The following is a 17699-nucleotide window of genomic DNA, read 5'->3' on the forward strand; positions in this document are numbered from 1 at the left end:
TACATTGCTCAACTTTGACAAATGTTAGAGATTAAATGGATGCCAAATTTAAGAGAAGAATTAAAAACTAGTTATAGATACCACACATGCTCAACTCCCTAAAACAATTTGTCGTTTTGCAACCACATTTTCCTATTTTATAAATGTTTCTCTCTCTCACTCTCTCTCTTCCCCTAACCCAGGGATGGCCAACCTGAGCCTGAGAACGAGCCAGAATTTACCAATGTACATTGCTAAAGAGCCACAGTATTATGGAATGATTATATACACGTGTGTATGTGTGTGTGTGTGTGTGTGTGTGTGTGTATACACACACATACACACACACACACACACACACACAATCATTATACACGCCTCTACCTCGATATAACGCGACCCAATGTAACACAAATTTGGATATAACGCGGTAAAGTAGTGCTCCGGGGGGGGGGGGGGGGGGGGGTCTGCGCACTCCGGTGGATCAAAGCAAGATCAATATAACACGGTTTCACCTATAACGCGGTAAGATTTTTTGGCTTCCGAGGACAGCGTTATATCGAGGTAGAGGTGTAATTTGATAATGTATATTATGCATTTGTAAGGTATAAACGATAATAACAACAACTTGTCTTAACGTTTTATTTAGTAGGACTTCTGGCAATCTTTGCTTTCAACAATTCCCTTGAAGTTTGGTTTGTGTTCAGTTGTGCTCACCCGCAGCAGTTAGCTTAAGTGGTTGTCTGTTAAAAACGGATCGGTGCTTGGATTTCACGTTTGAGTGTTGAGAAAACAGACTCACAAAGATAGGTCGAGGCAAACATCGAGATTAATTTTAGGGCCGCACCTCTGATGTTGGGGTATTATCCTTTGGTACAGATTTCCAGAAAGTAAGGATCCCCTCTGTCTTCTGAACAGATTTCAATCTGTCATCTTCCAAAAGTTCTATTATTTCCATCTGGGATGTTGCTTCGTCAGTGACTAAAGGGGGCTTCAGACAATCGGCTTCAGCACTAAAAGGGTCAATCAGAAATCTGATTTGAGGTCTTTTCTGCTGCAAATCTTGGAATCTTTCCTCAAAACTGTCCTTAAGATCTTTAATCATGCTCGCATATCTAGTCGTGCTCTGTTTTAGGGGTTCTGCTGCATCTTCTTTTGATCTGTCTGGAAGTTGTGACATTGAGGGAAAGTATGTCAGCTCTCCCTCAAGCATTTGTCTGTGAAACAACTGCAGTTTGTTCATGAACACAAATACACTATGCACTAGATCAGACAGCAACCGGAATTTTCCTTGTAAGTCCACGTTAAGTTTATCCAAATGCAGCAGCATGTCTGCAAGAAATTTCAAGTCTAGAACCCACCCAGGATCTGTAAGCTCAGGGTCTATTCTTTGCTTCTCCTCCATAAACAATTTTACTGGTTCCAGGAGCTCAAATAAACAGGAAATAACTTTACCCCTCGAGAGCCACCGAACTGTGCAGTGAAATGGCAAATCAGCAGGGAAGTTGTCTTCATCAAGTTCTTCAATTAGATTTTGAAATGGTTTGTGATTGAGTGCATTTGAGCGAATGAAATTCACAATTTGCAAGACTGGTTTCATGACGTGATCAAATTTGAGATTTTTAGATACCAGTTGCTCCCGATGAATAATACAGTGAAATGTCCAAAATTCGGGAAAGCTCTCATCAGACTTACAAAGCCCTACTAATCCATTCACAGATTCCCCACATGGATGGAGCCCCGTCCGTTGCAATAGCAGTGAGCGTCTGTAAAGAGAAGTGGTGTTTCGCAACTAGCAACATCAATGCCTCTTTTAGATCTCGTCCACGAGTTCTGTCCTTTAATGGCACGATATCCTGGAGTTCTTCCGTTACAACACAGTCGTCAGACACAGTCCAGACAAATACCCATAATTGAGCTTTATCCTGTACATTGCACGACGCATCCAAAGCGATGCTCAAATACTCACACTGCTGAAGTTGCAAGTGCAGTTGCAATGCAATGTCACTGTTCAGGTCGGAGATTCTGCGTTCTATTGTGTAGCGTGAAAGTTGCAGGCCAGAAATTTTCTTCTGTAGATTCTCATTCTCGGGTGACAGGATTGAAATCACATCATTGAGGCACATTTTTATAAACTTGTCTTCAGAGTAAGGCTTTTTTGCACGGGCTATGTGCCAGGCCACATAATAGGAGGCTAACGTTACAGTTTGCGATAGGTTGGCAAATCTGGTGAAGAACTGGGCTTCTACATCTGTTTGTTTTTTCAAAGTTTCCAGTTTTAAAGTGCAGAGTTCAGAACCTTGTGGGAATTCTTGATCCACATGTGCATGGCTAGAAACGAAATGACGCTGCAAGTTTGAAGATTTGAACTGAAAGACACACATCTGGCAAAGACGACACATGGCCTTACCATTACATTCAACAAAAAAGTACTCATTCTCCACCTCCTGTTGCAAGCCTCCATTTTCATCTGTGTATTTTCTTTTCCGTTTGAACCTGCCTTCCATTGTTAGATGGTGTAAGAAAAATTTTGATAAAAAATTTCCACACCAGCTAGTAGTCACTGTGTACTTTATTGAAGGAGACACAGGCTCCAGCCAGGGGTTGCTGAACCCCTGGCTCTGCCACAGGCCCCGCCTTTCACTCCACCCCTTTCACCAAGTCCCCACCCCCACTCTGCCACTTCCTGCCCCTGCCCCACCTTCGCCCCGCCTCTTCCTGCCCCATTCCGCCCCCTCCCCCAGTGAGCTGTGTCCTTGCTCCTCCCCCTCTCCCTCCCAGAGCCTCCTGGCGCGAAACACAGGCAGCAGGCAAGGGGACGGAGGAGGCGGCAAGGGAGGGGAGAGGCTGTGCACCGGGTTGAAACAGCTGATCGTGGCAGGAGGTGCTGGGGGAGGGAGAGGGGCTGGGCGCCGCGTCCTCGCTCTTCCCCCTCCCTTCCTGAGCTGCCTCAATACCGCGAAACATCTGATCACGGTGGAAGGCGCTGGGGAAGGGAGGGAGGCTGGATGCCGCGTCCTCGCTCCTCCCCCTCCCTCCCAGAGCTACAACACTCTGAAACAGCTGATCATGGCAGGTGGGAGGGGCAGGTGCTGATGGGGGGGGGGAGCGCCGGCAGGCGCTGGGGGGGGGCGCCGGCAGGCGCTGGGGGGGTGAGGGATTGATAGAGCTGCCAGTGGGTGCTGAGCACCCAACATTTTTTCCCCAGAGTTGACTCCTGGCAAGAACCGCAGATTTTCTTTTGAAGAGCCGCATGCGGCTCTGGAGCCACCAGTTGGCCACCCCTGCCCTAACCAGAGGAAACTAAGGCCTGGTCTACACTAGGAGTTTATATCGAATTTAGCGCCGTTACATCGAATTAACCCTGCACCCGTCCACACCACGAAGCTATTTAGTTCGACATAGAGCTCTTTTAAATTCGACTTCTGTACTCCTCGAAAACGAGAGGAGTAGCGCTAAATTCGAAATGGCAATATCGAATTAGGCTAGGTGTGGATGGAAATCGACGGTAATAGCTCCGGGAGCTATCCCACAGTGCACCACTGTGTTGACGCTCTGGACAGCACTTCGAGCTCGGATGCTCTGACCAGCCACACAGGAAAAGCCCCGGGAAAATTTGAATTCCTTTTCCTGTCTGGGCAGTTTGAATCTCATTTTCTGTTTGGACAGCGTGGAGAGCTCAGCAGCACTGGCAACGATGCAGAGCTCTCCAGCAGAGATGGCCGTGCAATCTAATAGAAAGAGGGCCCCAGCATGGACTGATCGGGAAGTCTTGGATCTCATCGCTGTGTGGGGCGATGAGTCCGTGCTTTCAGAGCTGCGCTCCAAAAGAAGGAATGCAAAGATCTACGAGAAGATCTCTAAAGCCATGGCAGAGAGAGGATACAGCCGGGATGCAACGCAGTGCCGCGTGAAAATCAAGGAGCTGAGACAAGGCTACCAAAAAACCAAAGAGGCAAACCGACGCTCCGGATCCCAGCCCCACACATCCCGTTTCTACGAGGCACTGCATTCCATCCTAGATGCGGCCGCCACCACTACCCCACCACTGACCGTGGACTCCGAGGATGGGATATTGTCCACGGCCGGTTCCTCGTCGGAAATGTTAGGTGACGGGGAAGATGAGGAAGGAGATGAGGAGGACGAGGCAGTCGACAGCGCTTGCACCGCTGATTTCCCCGACAGCCAGGAGCTCTTCATCACCCTTACCGAGATCCCCTACCAACCGTCCACAGCCTGTACCCCGGACACCGAATCAGGGGAAGGATCAAGCAGTGAGTGCTTTAAACATCTAAACATTTAATTTTAACATAACTGGAATATTTATATTGTTAAGAATGGGCTTTTCATTCACTCATTTAAACATAGAAACTTTTATTTATAACAAAACAGGAATATTAACTATATTAGCAATTTGGTGTTCATGATTTAGTTGGCTTAGTCAACTATTTAGTCCTAACTATGTATAAAAAATCAAATAATGTCCGGATATTCATGATTAGGCCACCACAGGACGCTCCACTCTGTAGTCCCTTATGCTGCACTTAAAGGAAAAGACGGTCAATGTGCCCGGGAATGGACAGAGAGTCCTCCTGGGATAGCTCGGCATAGCTCTCCTGGAGGTACCGCTCAAGCATGCGCATCAGGTTCCGCGGCAGGGCGATCTTGTTCGGTCCACCATGGTAACACACGTTCCCACGCCATGAGTCCATTAGGTAGTCCGGGATCATGGCACGGCACAGCATGGCGGCATACGGCCCTGGCCTCTGCATGGTCTCCCGAAGCATCCTTCCCCTCTCGGTCTCCGAGATCCTCATCAGAGTAATATCATACATGACGCCCTGCTTTAAATTAGGGAGGGGAATGTTAGTATTGGGACTGCTTTGCAGCCACGCAGTGGAGGCGGCAGAGGGGCAGCATACAGGGAGCTTTCCCGGGGACAGCCGCGAGGTGGTGGGACAGGGGAAGAGCTCATGCTTCCCTGATTGCTGCCAGCAGAGAGTGGCCTTGCATTCAGTGCGAAAGGAGCCCAGTGCTACTATTACATTTTTGAGCTGCCACAAGTCTACGGCTTACCATGTTTTCCTGCAACAGAAGTAGAGGTGTCCTGCCACGCTTCTCTGATCGCAACTGCAGGACCCCAGGCACTGAAGGCGAGGGCCGAAAATTCGACCTTGTCTTGAGTGCGCATGTGAAAGGTCCAGTGCATGGTGTTGTTCACAGAGAAAGACTATGTTCTTTGTTAGCAACTTCATTTATCTGTCTCAGGAATTCACTCCCTTTTTCCCATTCCCACAGACACATCTGCGACTGTCTCCCAACCCAGCCTGGCATCACACTCCCAGAGGCTAGCGCAGATTAGGAGAAGGAAGAGGAAGACGCGTGAAGACACGTTTTATGAACTTATGGACTGCTCACGAGAGCAGGCAGCCCAGACGACACAGTGGAGGGAGAACTTGTCACAAATGCACAGAGCAGTCATGGAACGGGAGGAGAGGTGGCGCCAGGAGGACCAGCAGGCTACTCAAACCCTGCTTGGACTAATGAGGGAGCAAACGGAGACACTCCGGCGCCTAGTGGATGTTCTGCAAGACCGGAGGCAGGAGGACAGAGCCCTGCTGCTGTCTATCTCTAACCACCCTCCCCCGCCACCAAGTCCCACACCCCCCTCACCAAAAGTCCAAAGAAGGAGGGGCGGCAAGGGCCGTTAAAACTTTCAGTCGGCCCCTGCACACTGCTGCAGCACTGGAAGGCTCTCGTTCCACAAAGTTTGAAAAGTCCTTTCCTACCCATCTCACACTAGCCCACGTCCAAGTTTCCTCCCCCCCCTTTTCATGTGCGGTTCATAATAAAACATCTGTTTCTGTTAAGTACTGTTTCCGAGAGTGTCTTTTAGAGGGGATTCTGTCTGAAGGGGGGGAAGGGGTTTGTTACTTGGACAGGACAGTCACCTGTAGCAGGCTACAGAGGTGGGGGCAGGTCCAGCATCAGGACACATACACAGTGCAGTCACCAGTTACCCTGGTCAGTCTGGGAGGCGGTTTTCATGTTCTGGGGTGCGAGGGGGTTGATCTGTGACTTTGTGGCGGGGGAGGGCAGTTAGAGATCTTATGCCGCGGTCCTTATCCTGGATCACAGAGCCACGCAGCAGGAGGTCTGTTACCCTCCGCCCCCTGCCAGAAAGTCACTTGGCCGACACATACACGCAGTCCCGGCCAGGACTGCTGGCAGGCTGCGTTGAAACAACCAATCCAGCACTGCGGAGCCTGTCATTCCCGGAGTTTAGAAGCATCATTTGCATCAGAACACTAAACCCGCCCCCCGCCACAGTCTGCGTCCCCGGTTTAAAACATTCCCGCGAAAACAGTAAGAAAGAGAACCTTGTTCATTAACAAAACGGAACAGATTTTATTTGTTGGGAAGGTGGGGAAGGGGGTATGTAACTTGGAAGGATAGTCAACAGTAACTGGGTAAAGAAACGGGGGCAGGTTCAGCATCTGTGTCCACAAAGTAAACAGTCACTGGAGACCCTGCTCAGTCAGGAACCTGGCTTTCAAAGCCTCCCTGATGCACAGCGCGTCCCGCTGGGATCTTCTAATCGCCCGGCTGTCTGGCTGGGCGTAATCAGAAGCCAGGCTATTTGCCTCAACCTCCCACCCCGCCATAAAGGTCTCCCCCTTGCTCTCACACAAATTGTGGAGCACACAGCAAGCAGCTATCACAATGGGGATATTGGTCTCGCTGAGATCACAGCGAGTGAGTAGGCTTCTCCATCTCCCCTTGAGACGGCCAAAAGCACACTCCACCACCATTCTGCACTTGCTGAGCCGGTAGTTGAATAGTTCTTTCCCTGAGTCCAGTGCGCCAGTGTAGGGCTTCATGAGCCAGGGCATTAGCGGGTATGCAGGGTCCCCGAGGATGACTGTAGGCATCTCCACATCCCCAACAGTTACTTTGTGGTCCGGGAAGTAAAGACCTTCCTGCAGCCGTCTAAACAGACCAGAGTTCCTGAAAACCCGAGCGTCATGAACCTTGCCAGGCCATCCAACGTTGATATTAGTAAAACGTCCCCGATGGTCCACCAGTGCTTGCAGCACCATGGAAAAGTATCCCTTTCGGTTGATGTACTGGCTGGCCTGGTGGTCCGGTCCCAGGATAGGGATGTGAGTCCCATCTATAGCCCCACCGCAGTTTGGGAATCCCATCTCGGCAAAGCCATCTATGATGAGCTCCACGTTTCCCAGGGTCACTACCTTAGATAGCAGTAGCTTGACGATTGCCTTGGCTACTTGCATGACAGCAACCCCCACGGTAGACTTGCCCACACCAAAGTGGTTAGCGACGGACCGGTAGCTGTCTGGCGTTGCGAGCTTCCAGAGGGCTATGGCCACTCGCTTCTGGACAGTCAGGGCTGCCCGCATCCGGGTGTCCTTTCGCTTCAGGGCAGGGGACAGCAACTCACACAGTTCGAGGAAAGTCCCCTTCCGCATGCGAAAGTTGCGCAGCCACTGGGATTCATCCCAGACCTGCAGCACTATGCGGTCCCACCAGTCCATGCTTGTTTCACGGGCCCAGAATCGCCGTTCAACAGTATCCACAAGACCCAGTGACAGCGAGATGTCCTGGGCGCTGGGTCTCATGTTCTCTGAGAGGTTGGAGCTAGTGTCCGACTTCATGCCGTCACGGTGGTGCCGTAGCCTCCTCTCATGATTTATCTGCAGCTGCCTCTGGTACAGGTGGATGAGAAGCTGCGATGCGTTGAGAACTGCCACAACTGCAGCGATGGTCGCAGCGGGATCCATGCTCGCACTGCTGTGGCGTCCGCGCTGTCAGTAATCAGAAAAGCGCGCGAACTGATTTCCCGCCGGCGCTTTCAGGGAGGGAGGGAGGGAGGGTGGGAGTGACGGACGGATGACGACAGGCGCCCAAAAGCACCCTCGACACATTTTTTTACCCAGAAGGCATTTGGGGCTCGACCCAGAATTCCAATGGGCAGCGGGGACTGCGGGAACTGTGGGATAGCTGCCCACAGTGCACCGCTTCCAATGTCGACGCTTGCCCCGTTAGTGTGGACTCACAAAGTCTCACAAAGTCGAATTACTGTCCTTAGTGTGGACACACACGTTCGACTTTGTAATATCGATTCCACATAGTCGAATTAACTAAAATCGAAGTACTCTCGTAGTGTAGACATACCCTAAGAAGATATAGAGGGGAAGTGAATTGTCGGCTTCAAAAAATGCTGTCAAATACAAAGAAAACAAAATGAAAAAAATTGAGAAAAATTAATTTTCAGTTATAAAAATGTTAAGCGTTACTTGTAGGTATATTTTCAAACAGATGTACGATTTAAGTTGATGATGGCCTCTTAAAAATGAACACAACTGTTGCTGTAAGAAAAGGGTATTTTTACTACCTCCAAAATTTCAGGGCTGATTTGCACTAGTTCTGGGATTATAATATGTTAATTACTGCCACAGAAAGAGCAGAGTGAGTACAAAGCATTATGGAAGAGCAGTTATGTTTGTTCTTGAATTTTTCCTCTGAGGAAAGTATTATAAAAATATTTATATATATTTGCATTTTAAGGTCTAAAATTTGACCTTCCTAAACTAAAATCCCTAAATCCAGACAGAATTATCTTCTTAAAGTACAGGAAAAAAGCATGTCCAACAGTCTTTTTAAGTGGGGGGAAAAAAGAATCCAAGTGATTTGAAACACAAATTTTATTAGAAAGAGAGCACCTAGTTCCACATGAAGTTCAAATTAAGGCCTAATTCAGCTTTTCAGGGTTGGTGATATAAAATGAGAACACGTAAGGAGCACAGTACTATTGCTTTCATGGCAGAGAAATCTATACTTACAGAAATTAATGAGGTTAATGTTTTTCAAACATGAATTTACCTACTGGGTGGCGCGCACACATACAGAGAAGTTTTAGTTTTTAGCTTGGCTGCTTAACATGTATTCTAATACAAGTAAATGAATGTAGATGAAAATGTTTTTTGAACATGAACTTTCCTATTATCTGACTTGCTTAAATTTGCAACCTTTACTTTACACTAACATAGAATGTTGTATTTAATACATATTAATTTCAGTGCTCAAGATAGAGGAAATGATGGCATGCTCCTTTTTCTCTCCTTTTTTCAAGCTATTTCCATTTTTTAACCAGCAGCAATGAGAAATGCTGTGCTGACAAAACCACCAATATAGACAGTCAATCACTAAATAGCTTCTGCATGCTCATTTCATTTAGCACTTTTAATAATGGAATGGTCCAAAGCACATGCTCACAGATGCAATTTTACCATTAATTTCACTTTTACAGCTTTGCTTTGGCAAAGTGATTTAAAGATCTCTTTTTATTTATTGTGATCACTGAAGTCAAGGGTGAGTTTTTGCCCAATTTAGACTGGCAAAGTACAAAGCATGAACTTTATTGGGCTGAGATTCCAGACCTTCATTCATTTTCTCTAGGCTCAATAAATCCTCTCTCTTTCACTGCATCTCACAATGATGCAAATGAGCTTAATTTAAACAATTACTTTTTAAGCTTGTAGGGTGTGCAAAAGGAATCTGGAAAACACTGAACACATTAGACAAACTACCTTGTACAACTAACCTGGTAACCCAGATTTCTCCAGCATTACGTTTAGACACTGAAAGAAAAGAAAAATACATGGTGATATTTAACCCCAGTACATAATTTGAAAAATAATTTCATTTACAAAACTAGATTTTCCAAAGTGTAACCTGATCTGCTACTATCTTAATGAATAGAACTGCACGCAAACCCTTACTTGACGCTTGTCGGAAAGCCATATCTGAGCCCTTAGAACAGAGGTGGGCAAACTACGGCCCGCGGACCACATCCCGCCCGCGGGACCATCCTGCCTGGCCCCTGAGCTCCCGGCTGGGGAGGCTAGTTCGCTGTGCCGTCAGTGCTCTGGGTGGCGGGGCTGCGAGCTCTTGCCAGGCAGCACGGTTGCGAGAGCCGCCGGTGTACTGTATTAAATTGCTCTCCGTAGGAATGTGCTACTTATGGTGTACTACTTACGGCTGCCAGTCCTGGTGCTCTGAGCGGCATGGTAAGGGGGCAGGAAGTGGGGAGATTGGATAAGGGGCAGCAGATCCCGGGGGGCAGTCAGGGGACAGGGATCGGTTGGATAGGCGTGGGAGTCCCGGGGGGCCTGTCAGGGGGTGAGGGTGTGGATAGGAGTCGGAGCAGTCAAGGGACAGGGAGGGTTGGATAGGGGGTGGGGTTCCAGGGGGGCAGTTAGGGGTGGGTGGTCCTGGGAGGGGGTGGTCAGGGGACAAGGAGCGGGGGGTGGTGGATGGGTCGGGGGTTCTGAGGGGGTCAGTCAGGGGGCGGGAAGTGGGAGGGGGCAGACAGGCTGTTTGGGGAGGCACAGCCTTCCCTACCTGGCCCTCCATACAGTTTCAGAACCCCGATGTGGCCCTCAGGCCAAAAAGTTTGCCCACCCCGCCTTAGAATATAAAATTGTTTTCATGTATAAATGTATACATATACAATTTTAATATTCTAGAGGAAGCAGCTTTCACAGCCTGTCAGAAAATAGACTTGTGCTATCCATTTATCACTTCTATGAGAGGACTTCTGTTGTGTAGGAGTTTGACACAACAACTTCCTCCCACAGGTTTCCTTTACTAAAATAAAGCCAGAATCTTAAAAAGCCCAACTCCCTCTGATTACTTTTAGTCTAAACTATGTGCGTGGTAGATACTACGAGTTTATGCTAGTTGCAATGAGAACTGCTGTGGCAGCAGCAGGGCATCTGCTATGAGGGCAGGCAGATGTTTCTTATATTTGCATTAATTTGTGGGAGAAAACTTCTTGACTTCTATACATCCATGGGATGGAGGTTAAAAAACTATATGTAAAAGTGTCTTCCAAAAGATTTTGAACTCACATAATATGTGTCCTTATGTTCAGCACCAACACTTTGCCTTAAAAATCCACAGGACCAACATGTGCGTGTTTTAAAGACACAATGACTCCAAAACACAGACCTCTCTTCAGTTTTCAAAAAGACTAATTCCACAACAAAATTGCAGATCCAGCCGCTTACACCCCACTTAATCATGATCCGCCCTGTCATAGTATTACATAGTCCCATATGACTAATAAAGTGACACTACTTGTAAAGACGATCACATGACCATGTCTAAGTCAGCTGGATTCTGATCAGTCCACAGGCAGACTCCTCTCCCCACCATCTTTAAGGAACTCAAGACATTTCTCTCCCCTTTTCTACTTTTGAAGTTTTCCCCAATAAATCAATTCCTTGGGGCACCTGCTGTAACATGGATGCTATTTTGAAGCAATACACAGTAGCAAGCAAGGAGTATCCAGGTGCAGAGGAGCTGGCATTGGAGAACTCCTGTAATTACCTCTCTCACAGATGCAGTCTCTTCCACTACTATCTCCATCTCTGGGGCTCCCTGCAGATCACTCCCAACAACAAAATACAAGAAGAGCTAAGAAAAGGATAGCATGTCAAATTAAAGTTCAGAGATCATGCAGCATGATTTTATATATACATATAATAGATTTACATGATTTTTAATTCCAGAATAAAGCTAAAACAGACTACTTCAGATACAGTACAAATATGGGGGAGTCCATCATAATTACTTATCTAAACTCTCAGAAGATATAGTTAAGAATGAAAACAGGTTAAGTTTTCTTTGTATTCACTGCATGTGCATGTTGGTTAATTACAGCAGGATTGTTTCTCTAACAAAACAAACAGCACTGAAATCCTCTTCTGGCAAAACATACAATAGGCAGTCCAGGTTCATCTTACAGTTAAAAATGAAATAAGGCAGGGAAGGTGCTGAGTCTAGTAAATGACAATGTTCCTGTTACCCCTAAGTCTCCAAAGTGAGTAAGCCCATTAGCATATTTTGTAAAAGGAACGAGCATTTCTCCTATACTGCTATTAACTCTACAAAGTGTTATGACGAGAAAATACAAATCAGGAATATTGGAAAATGTAAACATGATCAAAGCTCTTTTGTGCCAAGTCCTCTTTCTGTGTATCCCTACTCTTTTACCTGAGTGGAAGTTGGAGCTTTTCCATGACACAGTCCCAACAGGCTTCCCATCTTTAGCTCTGCTTCTTTGACAGTATAATCCTCAGGCACTTTAGAGAGGAGAAAAATATAGAAAACACAATAAAAGTTTGTTTCCAAAAAATATTAGTGCTGCCAGTGTGGTCATTAAAGTGATGATGCAAACACTTAACTGTTAATATATTTATTCATGCTTAGTTATCCAATCCATTCTAAAATCCTGCTATTGTGTATCAACTTTAATTATTTAACAATATTAACATTTATTTTATAATGTTTATAGGAATAGATGTTGTAAATCCACAAAGAGGGATTCTACTTTTCCTGAAACAGTTAGCAAGCAGCCTTAAAAATGAAAAGAGCTATGGACTCATATTTTTAGCAAGATTCAAATTACTCTATTTTCTTTATATATTTATTTACATGGCTTACTTACTGAATACTGATAGTTCTTTTCATCTACATACAGTATATTGTATTGGGTAGCTGTTCACCTTTTGTGCATTTCTGCAATGATCCAGCACCCAGTTCCTAATTAATACATGATTGGTAATAAAGTATTTAATATCAGTGAATTTAGATGCAAGTAATAAAAAAAAGACAATTAAATGGTTTATTTGTCTGATAGTGGAAATGCTAATAGACAAGTATTACTATTGGAAAAAGTCTCCTGTTTTGATTAATTATGGAAACACCATGAAATGCTGATTCATCACTTTAATGTGATATTAGACTTCTATATAGGAGCTGGGTGAAATTGTTACAATGAATAGTTTATTTGGTCAACCTGAAACTATTTGGCAAACACAATAAGAATTCATGAATAGATTAGACATTACTGAAAAACTGAAATATTTCAGTAATACATCTCTACCTCGATATAACGCTGCCCTCGGGAGCCAAAAAACCTTACCGCGTTATAGGTGAAACCGCATTATATCAAACTTGCTTTGATCCACCGGAGTGCGCAGCCCCCCCGCCCCCCCCCCCGAGCACTGCTTTACCACGTTATATCCGAATTCATGTTATATCGGGTCGCGTTATATCGGGGTAGAGGTGTATAACAACAAAACAGTTTCATTTCAACATTACCAAAATATTTTGAGTTTTTGGGCTGGAGTCACAAAGTAGCCTGAGGCAACAGCAGTGGCAACACCACAGCCCTCCTTTTAACTTTTAGCCCGTGGCAAGGGTCCAATTCCTTCTCTTCTTGACAGGGAGAAGTGATTTGAACATTGGTGTCCCACACTGCAGGCGCATGTCCTAGTCATTGGCCTAGGGGGTATTCTGGGGTGGGTCTCTGTCCATCTCTTCTCTCAAGTTGCTCCAGTTTGTATCAACAATTAGTCAGAGAAGAAACTGGAACTTGGGTCTCCCAGGTCTCAAGGGAGTGGCCTAGCCATTGCGCTACAGAACAACTCTCACTTTCTCCCTGGCCCAATGACTATTCATTATAATTATGAATGACTATGAACTGCCACTATGAATGACAGTGAATCCATTATTCACCCAGCTATACTTGTATGTTCTATTAAATGAGAAATATAGCAACTATGCATTTTCTCCTTAATTTTATTTGAAAGATTACTAGAGTGGCTTACCTGGAGAGAGAAGCTTCCCATTTCTGTTAATAGGTCTGAGACAGCTATCATCCACTACAATGGAGGAAAAAGAAGGACAAGATGGACTAAATAGATTAAAATCAAATTAAATTTGGCTCAGCTGTTTGGAGTGATAGAGGACTGAAAATTAACAAACTAACAGGTTTAGCTAATTAGAGGCATCTCATAGTTGAAAAATTGTTGTCCCTAAGGTGCAACACCAACATCACAACTTGGTAGCACTTCCCAGAGGTCCAGAAAACACTGCTAGCCTTGCCTCCTCGGCTGGACATTGCTTTCCTTTTATAAAGTCAGCTACCTTAGCAATAATGGCTTGAATACTGCGGCTGGCCAAAGTTTCCAACTTTGGACACACATTTTGAAAAATGCCTTGAAATAAGTCTTATAGAGAGGGATAGAAAGTATCAGTCTTACAGGAAGTCAATTTACCGGTCTCAGAATTGCTTTCCTTTGCAATGTGTTTGGTTTGTTTTTTAAAACAAGATGACAAAGTTATTTGACCTGCAAAAAATGGCTTCTAGGAAAAGTAGTGGGTGGATATAAATAAGGTACTCCTAGAATATGTATTTTTTCAACAGCAGTCAGTGTGGTACATTGCAGTATTTTTAGCCAGGAAGGTTTGTCATTTTATTCACAACTAGAGGAGTCTCAAATCCCTTACATCCTACAGCAAAGAAAAATTATTAAAGTCTTAATAGTAAAGATTAACTCCCATATCTCAAGTAATCTCCCTTTTGTAAACTATAAAAGCCATCCAGCAAACTGCAATAACCATATTACCAACTAAATAATTATTGAACAGTTATTTACCTAGCTCCTCCCCTAATTGCAGCTCCTGTATTGCTTTAATTTTGATATCTGACATCACCTAAGAGAGAAATATTAGTGACTATGTAATATAATAGACGATGCAAAACCAGAATGCAAGCTGTGTGTATATATAAGGCATTCAAGCACTAAGAAAGACTATTACTCTTCATTTAAAGTGCATTAATTTCTCTTTCATTTTGCTGTAGCATTTTACAAATCTGAGAAAATATCTCTTTAATATATTACCAATTTTCATGGTCACATTTTGGGATTTTTAAAACCATCAGCCCCCCCCCCCCCCAAAAAAAAGCAAATACAATATCATCAGACTACAGAGCAAAAGAAAATGCACCAAACAAGGAACGACAAACTGATGCACTATCCTGCACATAATGTTTAATATTCTTTCTATAGAATGAAACAACAATAGGAGAAAGAGCAAGAGAAATCTCAGAGGATTTATATCTTATGACAAGTTTAGAAAAGTGAAGTTGTATTTAATGTAGAAGGAGATTAAGAAGACAACTTAGGTGTATAAATAATGTGGGTGATGAAATCAGATAAAAAGATTTGAGGAGATGGGAATAAGATTCAGAAGATAGAAGAGTTTGAGATTTTGTACATAAAGTAATTAACATGTAAAATACTCATAAAAGAAGCAATAAAGGATGCGGACGTGAATATGTTAAAAAAGAGGAATTACACAGAAACCAAAATCTAAGTTGAATAATTAAAATAGCTTTAGATGAAATGCACAAATTCCTTCTGTTCTTTGACTTAAGATCTTTCCAAAACACACAGTCCACCATTTTTTCCTCATCGTACTCTTGCAACAAGAACTATTTTCTTCATAAAGAGATATTTAAAGTTCTGTTCTCCAGCACAGTCTCATGCAACACATTGTTTTCATGATGGCCCCATAGAAAAGCTGTTGTAGAAGTTTACTAATCTAACTCAGTAAATTTTAGTCTTCTTTAGGTTGTGATGCATTATGTAATTTAAAAAGTTTCTTCAAAGCAGACATGCATGTGCCTGTCTCTTTTACACAAACAATGTAGCTTATTTCGGCTCGTGTGGGTGGCAACGCCAAGCCTGCCACCCATGCTGTTTTGCTGACATAAGCTATTGTACTTAACTGAAAATTCCCAAGATGAAATCCTGGTCTCACTGAAGTCAATGGGAATTTTGCCATTGATTTCAATAGGGCCAGGATTTTACCCCCTGTGATTAGCCCAACTGAACTGAAGAAGCTGTGCAGAGTAAGAGAAGAATTCTGTTATATCCCTGAACAGTAACTCCTTTACTCACTGTTTCAACGGTTGCAGTAATTTTAACTTGCTTCTCGTCAGCTTCCAACCGGCAGAAATTTTTAACTTGTAGCCAGCTGATATCATGCATAAAAGCAGTCAAATTGCCACTTGCCACGTTCACCAAGCTGCAAACAAGATATACTTAGAGCGCAGATTTATGTACTATATGTAAGCAAAGAATACAGGGAAAATGTACATTACTTATGCTGAGGAAGACTGCTAAATGCCACAGTGTCTTATTGTTTATATATGAACTAGGTCTTATTACTACTGCTTATAACATGGTGACACCCAAAGACCCCTGTCAGTATCAGGGTCCTTCTGTGGTAGGTATTGTTAAAACAGAAGTAGTTATAGGGTAAATTTTTCAAAAATGCCTTAGGGACTTAAGGAGCCTAATTTCAATTTTCAAAAGGGATGTAGGCAGTAGGGAGTCTAAGGGTATGTCTACGCTACAAAATTATATTAGCCTAAATTACAGTGACGTATAGCCACCGCAGTAATTAAACCGCTTTTGCATGTCCACACCACGCTACTCGTGTCAGTGGTGCATGTCCTAACCAGGAGCGCTTGCACCAATTTAACTGGCATTGTGGGGCGGCTTCTGAAAGGCAACAACAGTCAACCTAACTAAATCAATGTTGATTTTATGCTTCTCGTGGGGCTGGAGTTAGTAAGTTTGTGTAGTGGGCAAGTTACATTGGCAGGAGTGACATTTTAGTGTAGTCGCTTACAGAGTTAGGTAGATATAAACTGCCGTACGTCGACCTAACTCTGTAGTGTAGACCAGGGCTAAGTCTCATCAAAAGCCAATGTTATTTTTAAAAATGGGACTTCAGCCCAGAAACTCCTGTCTACACTAGAAAGTTAGGTCAACCTAGCGATGTCGCTTACAGGTATGAAAAATTCACATGCCTGAGAGATGTGGTTAAGCCAACCTAAGCTCCAGTGTAGACCATGCTAGGAAGAACACTTTCCATCGCTGCAGTACATGTTTATGCTACAGCGGCACAGCTGCAACAGCAACATTTCTAGTGTAGACATACCCTACATCAGTCATTCAGAAAAATTTTACCCATAGCCCCTGCACTAAAAAGCTACTTTGATCTCCAGAGGCCCAGGTTTCTATTTGTTTTTATACACAAAGGAAATTAATTTGGTGGGCTTAAGCCAACATGATCTTACTACTACTACTACTACTAATATATGGAGATATACCTATCTCATAGAACTGGAAGGGACCCTGAAAGGTCATCGAGTCCAGCCCCCTGCCTTCACTAGCAGGACCAAGTACTGATTTTGCCCCAGATCCCTAAGTGGCCCCCTCAAGGACTGAACTCACAACCCTGGGTTTAGCAGGCCAATGCTCAAACCACTGAGCTATCCCTCCCCCAATCATACAATTTTTCCACAATCAGAACTTCTTGCTCAGCACAATGGCAAGTGTTGGAATATCAGTAGCATTCCATTTAAGAGGAATGATTAATGAGCCGATCTGCCGGTGGAAATGTACTCTGCTCCTGACAGAACTTCTGTTAGATCTTGCCATTTGTTTTTGTCCTTGTGGTTTAAGGCACTGGCGTAGGACTCAGGATATCTGGGTTCAATTCCTGGGTCTCTCCAAAGACTTCCTATATGACCATGGGCAAAGTCACTATTCACTTCAGCTCCCCGTCTGTACGATGAGGAGAATATTCCGTTTTCCAACCCTTTCCCAGTCTTGTCTATTAAGATTTAAGTTCTTCAGGGCAAGGACTGTCTCTTACTCTTCCACACAGTGTCCAGCACAAAAGGGCAGGCCCCTAGGCACTACCATAACATTGACAATAATGAGTAAAATACAGCCAGTATTACACACACACACAAAAAGTCATAGAAT

The 17699-nt window shown here is 44.5% G+C and overlaps 1 protein-coding gene across 1 annotated transcript in view; it reads right to left on the reverse strand.

Moving 5' to 3' along the window:
* The window catches only part of USP40 (ubiquitin specific peptidase 40), a 76843-nt gene that overhangs the window by 18296 nt on the left and 40848 nt on the right, over positions 1-17699 (reverse strand). Inside the window, exons 17-22 of the mRNA XM_065412902.1 lie at positions 15819-15945; positions 14511-14568; positions 13680-13733; positions 12061-12149; positions 11395-11481; positions 9605-9641 (exon numbers count right to left, since the gene is read on the reverse strand). Coding sequence (XP_065268974.1) covers positions 9605-9641; positions 11395-11481; positions 12061-12149; positions 13680-13733; positions 14511-14568; positions 15819-15945 — 452 coding nt within the window. The remainder of the gene's footprint in view (positions 1-9604; positions 9642-11394; positions 11482-12060; positions 12150-13679; positions 13734-14510; positions 14569-15818; positions 15946-17699) is intronic.

This window comes from Emys orbicularis, chromosome 11 (genome assembly GCF_028017835.1).
Source record: "Emys orbicularis isolate rEmyOrb1 chromosome 11, rEmyOrb1.hap1, whole genome shotgun sequence".
Classification (NCBI taxonomy): domain Eukaryota; kingdom Metazoa; phylum Chordata; order Testudines; family Emydidae; genus Emys; species Emys orbicularis.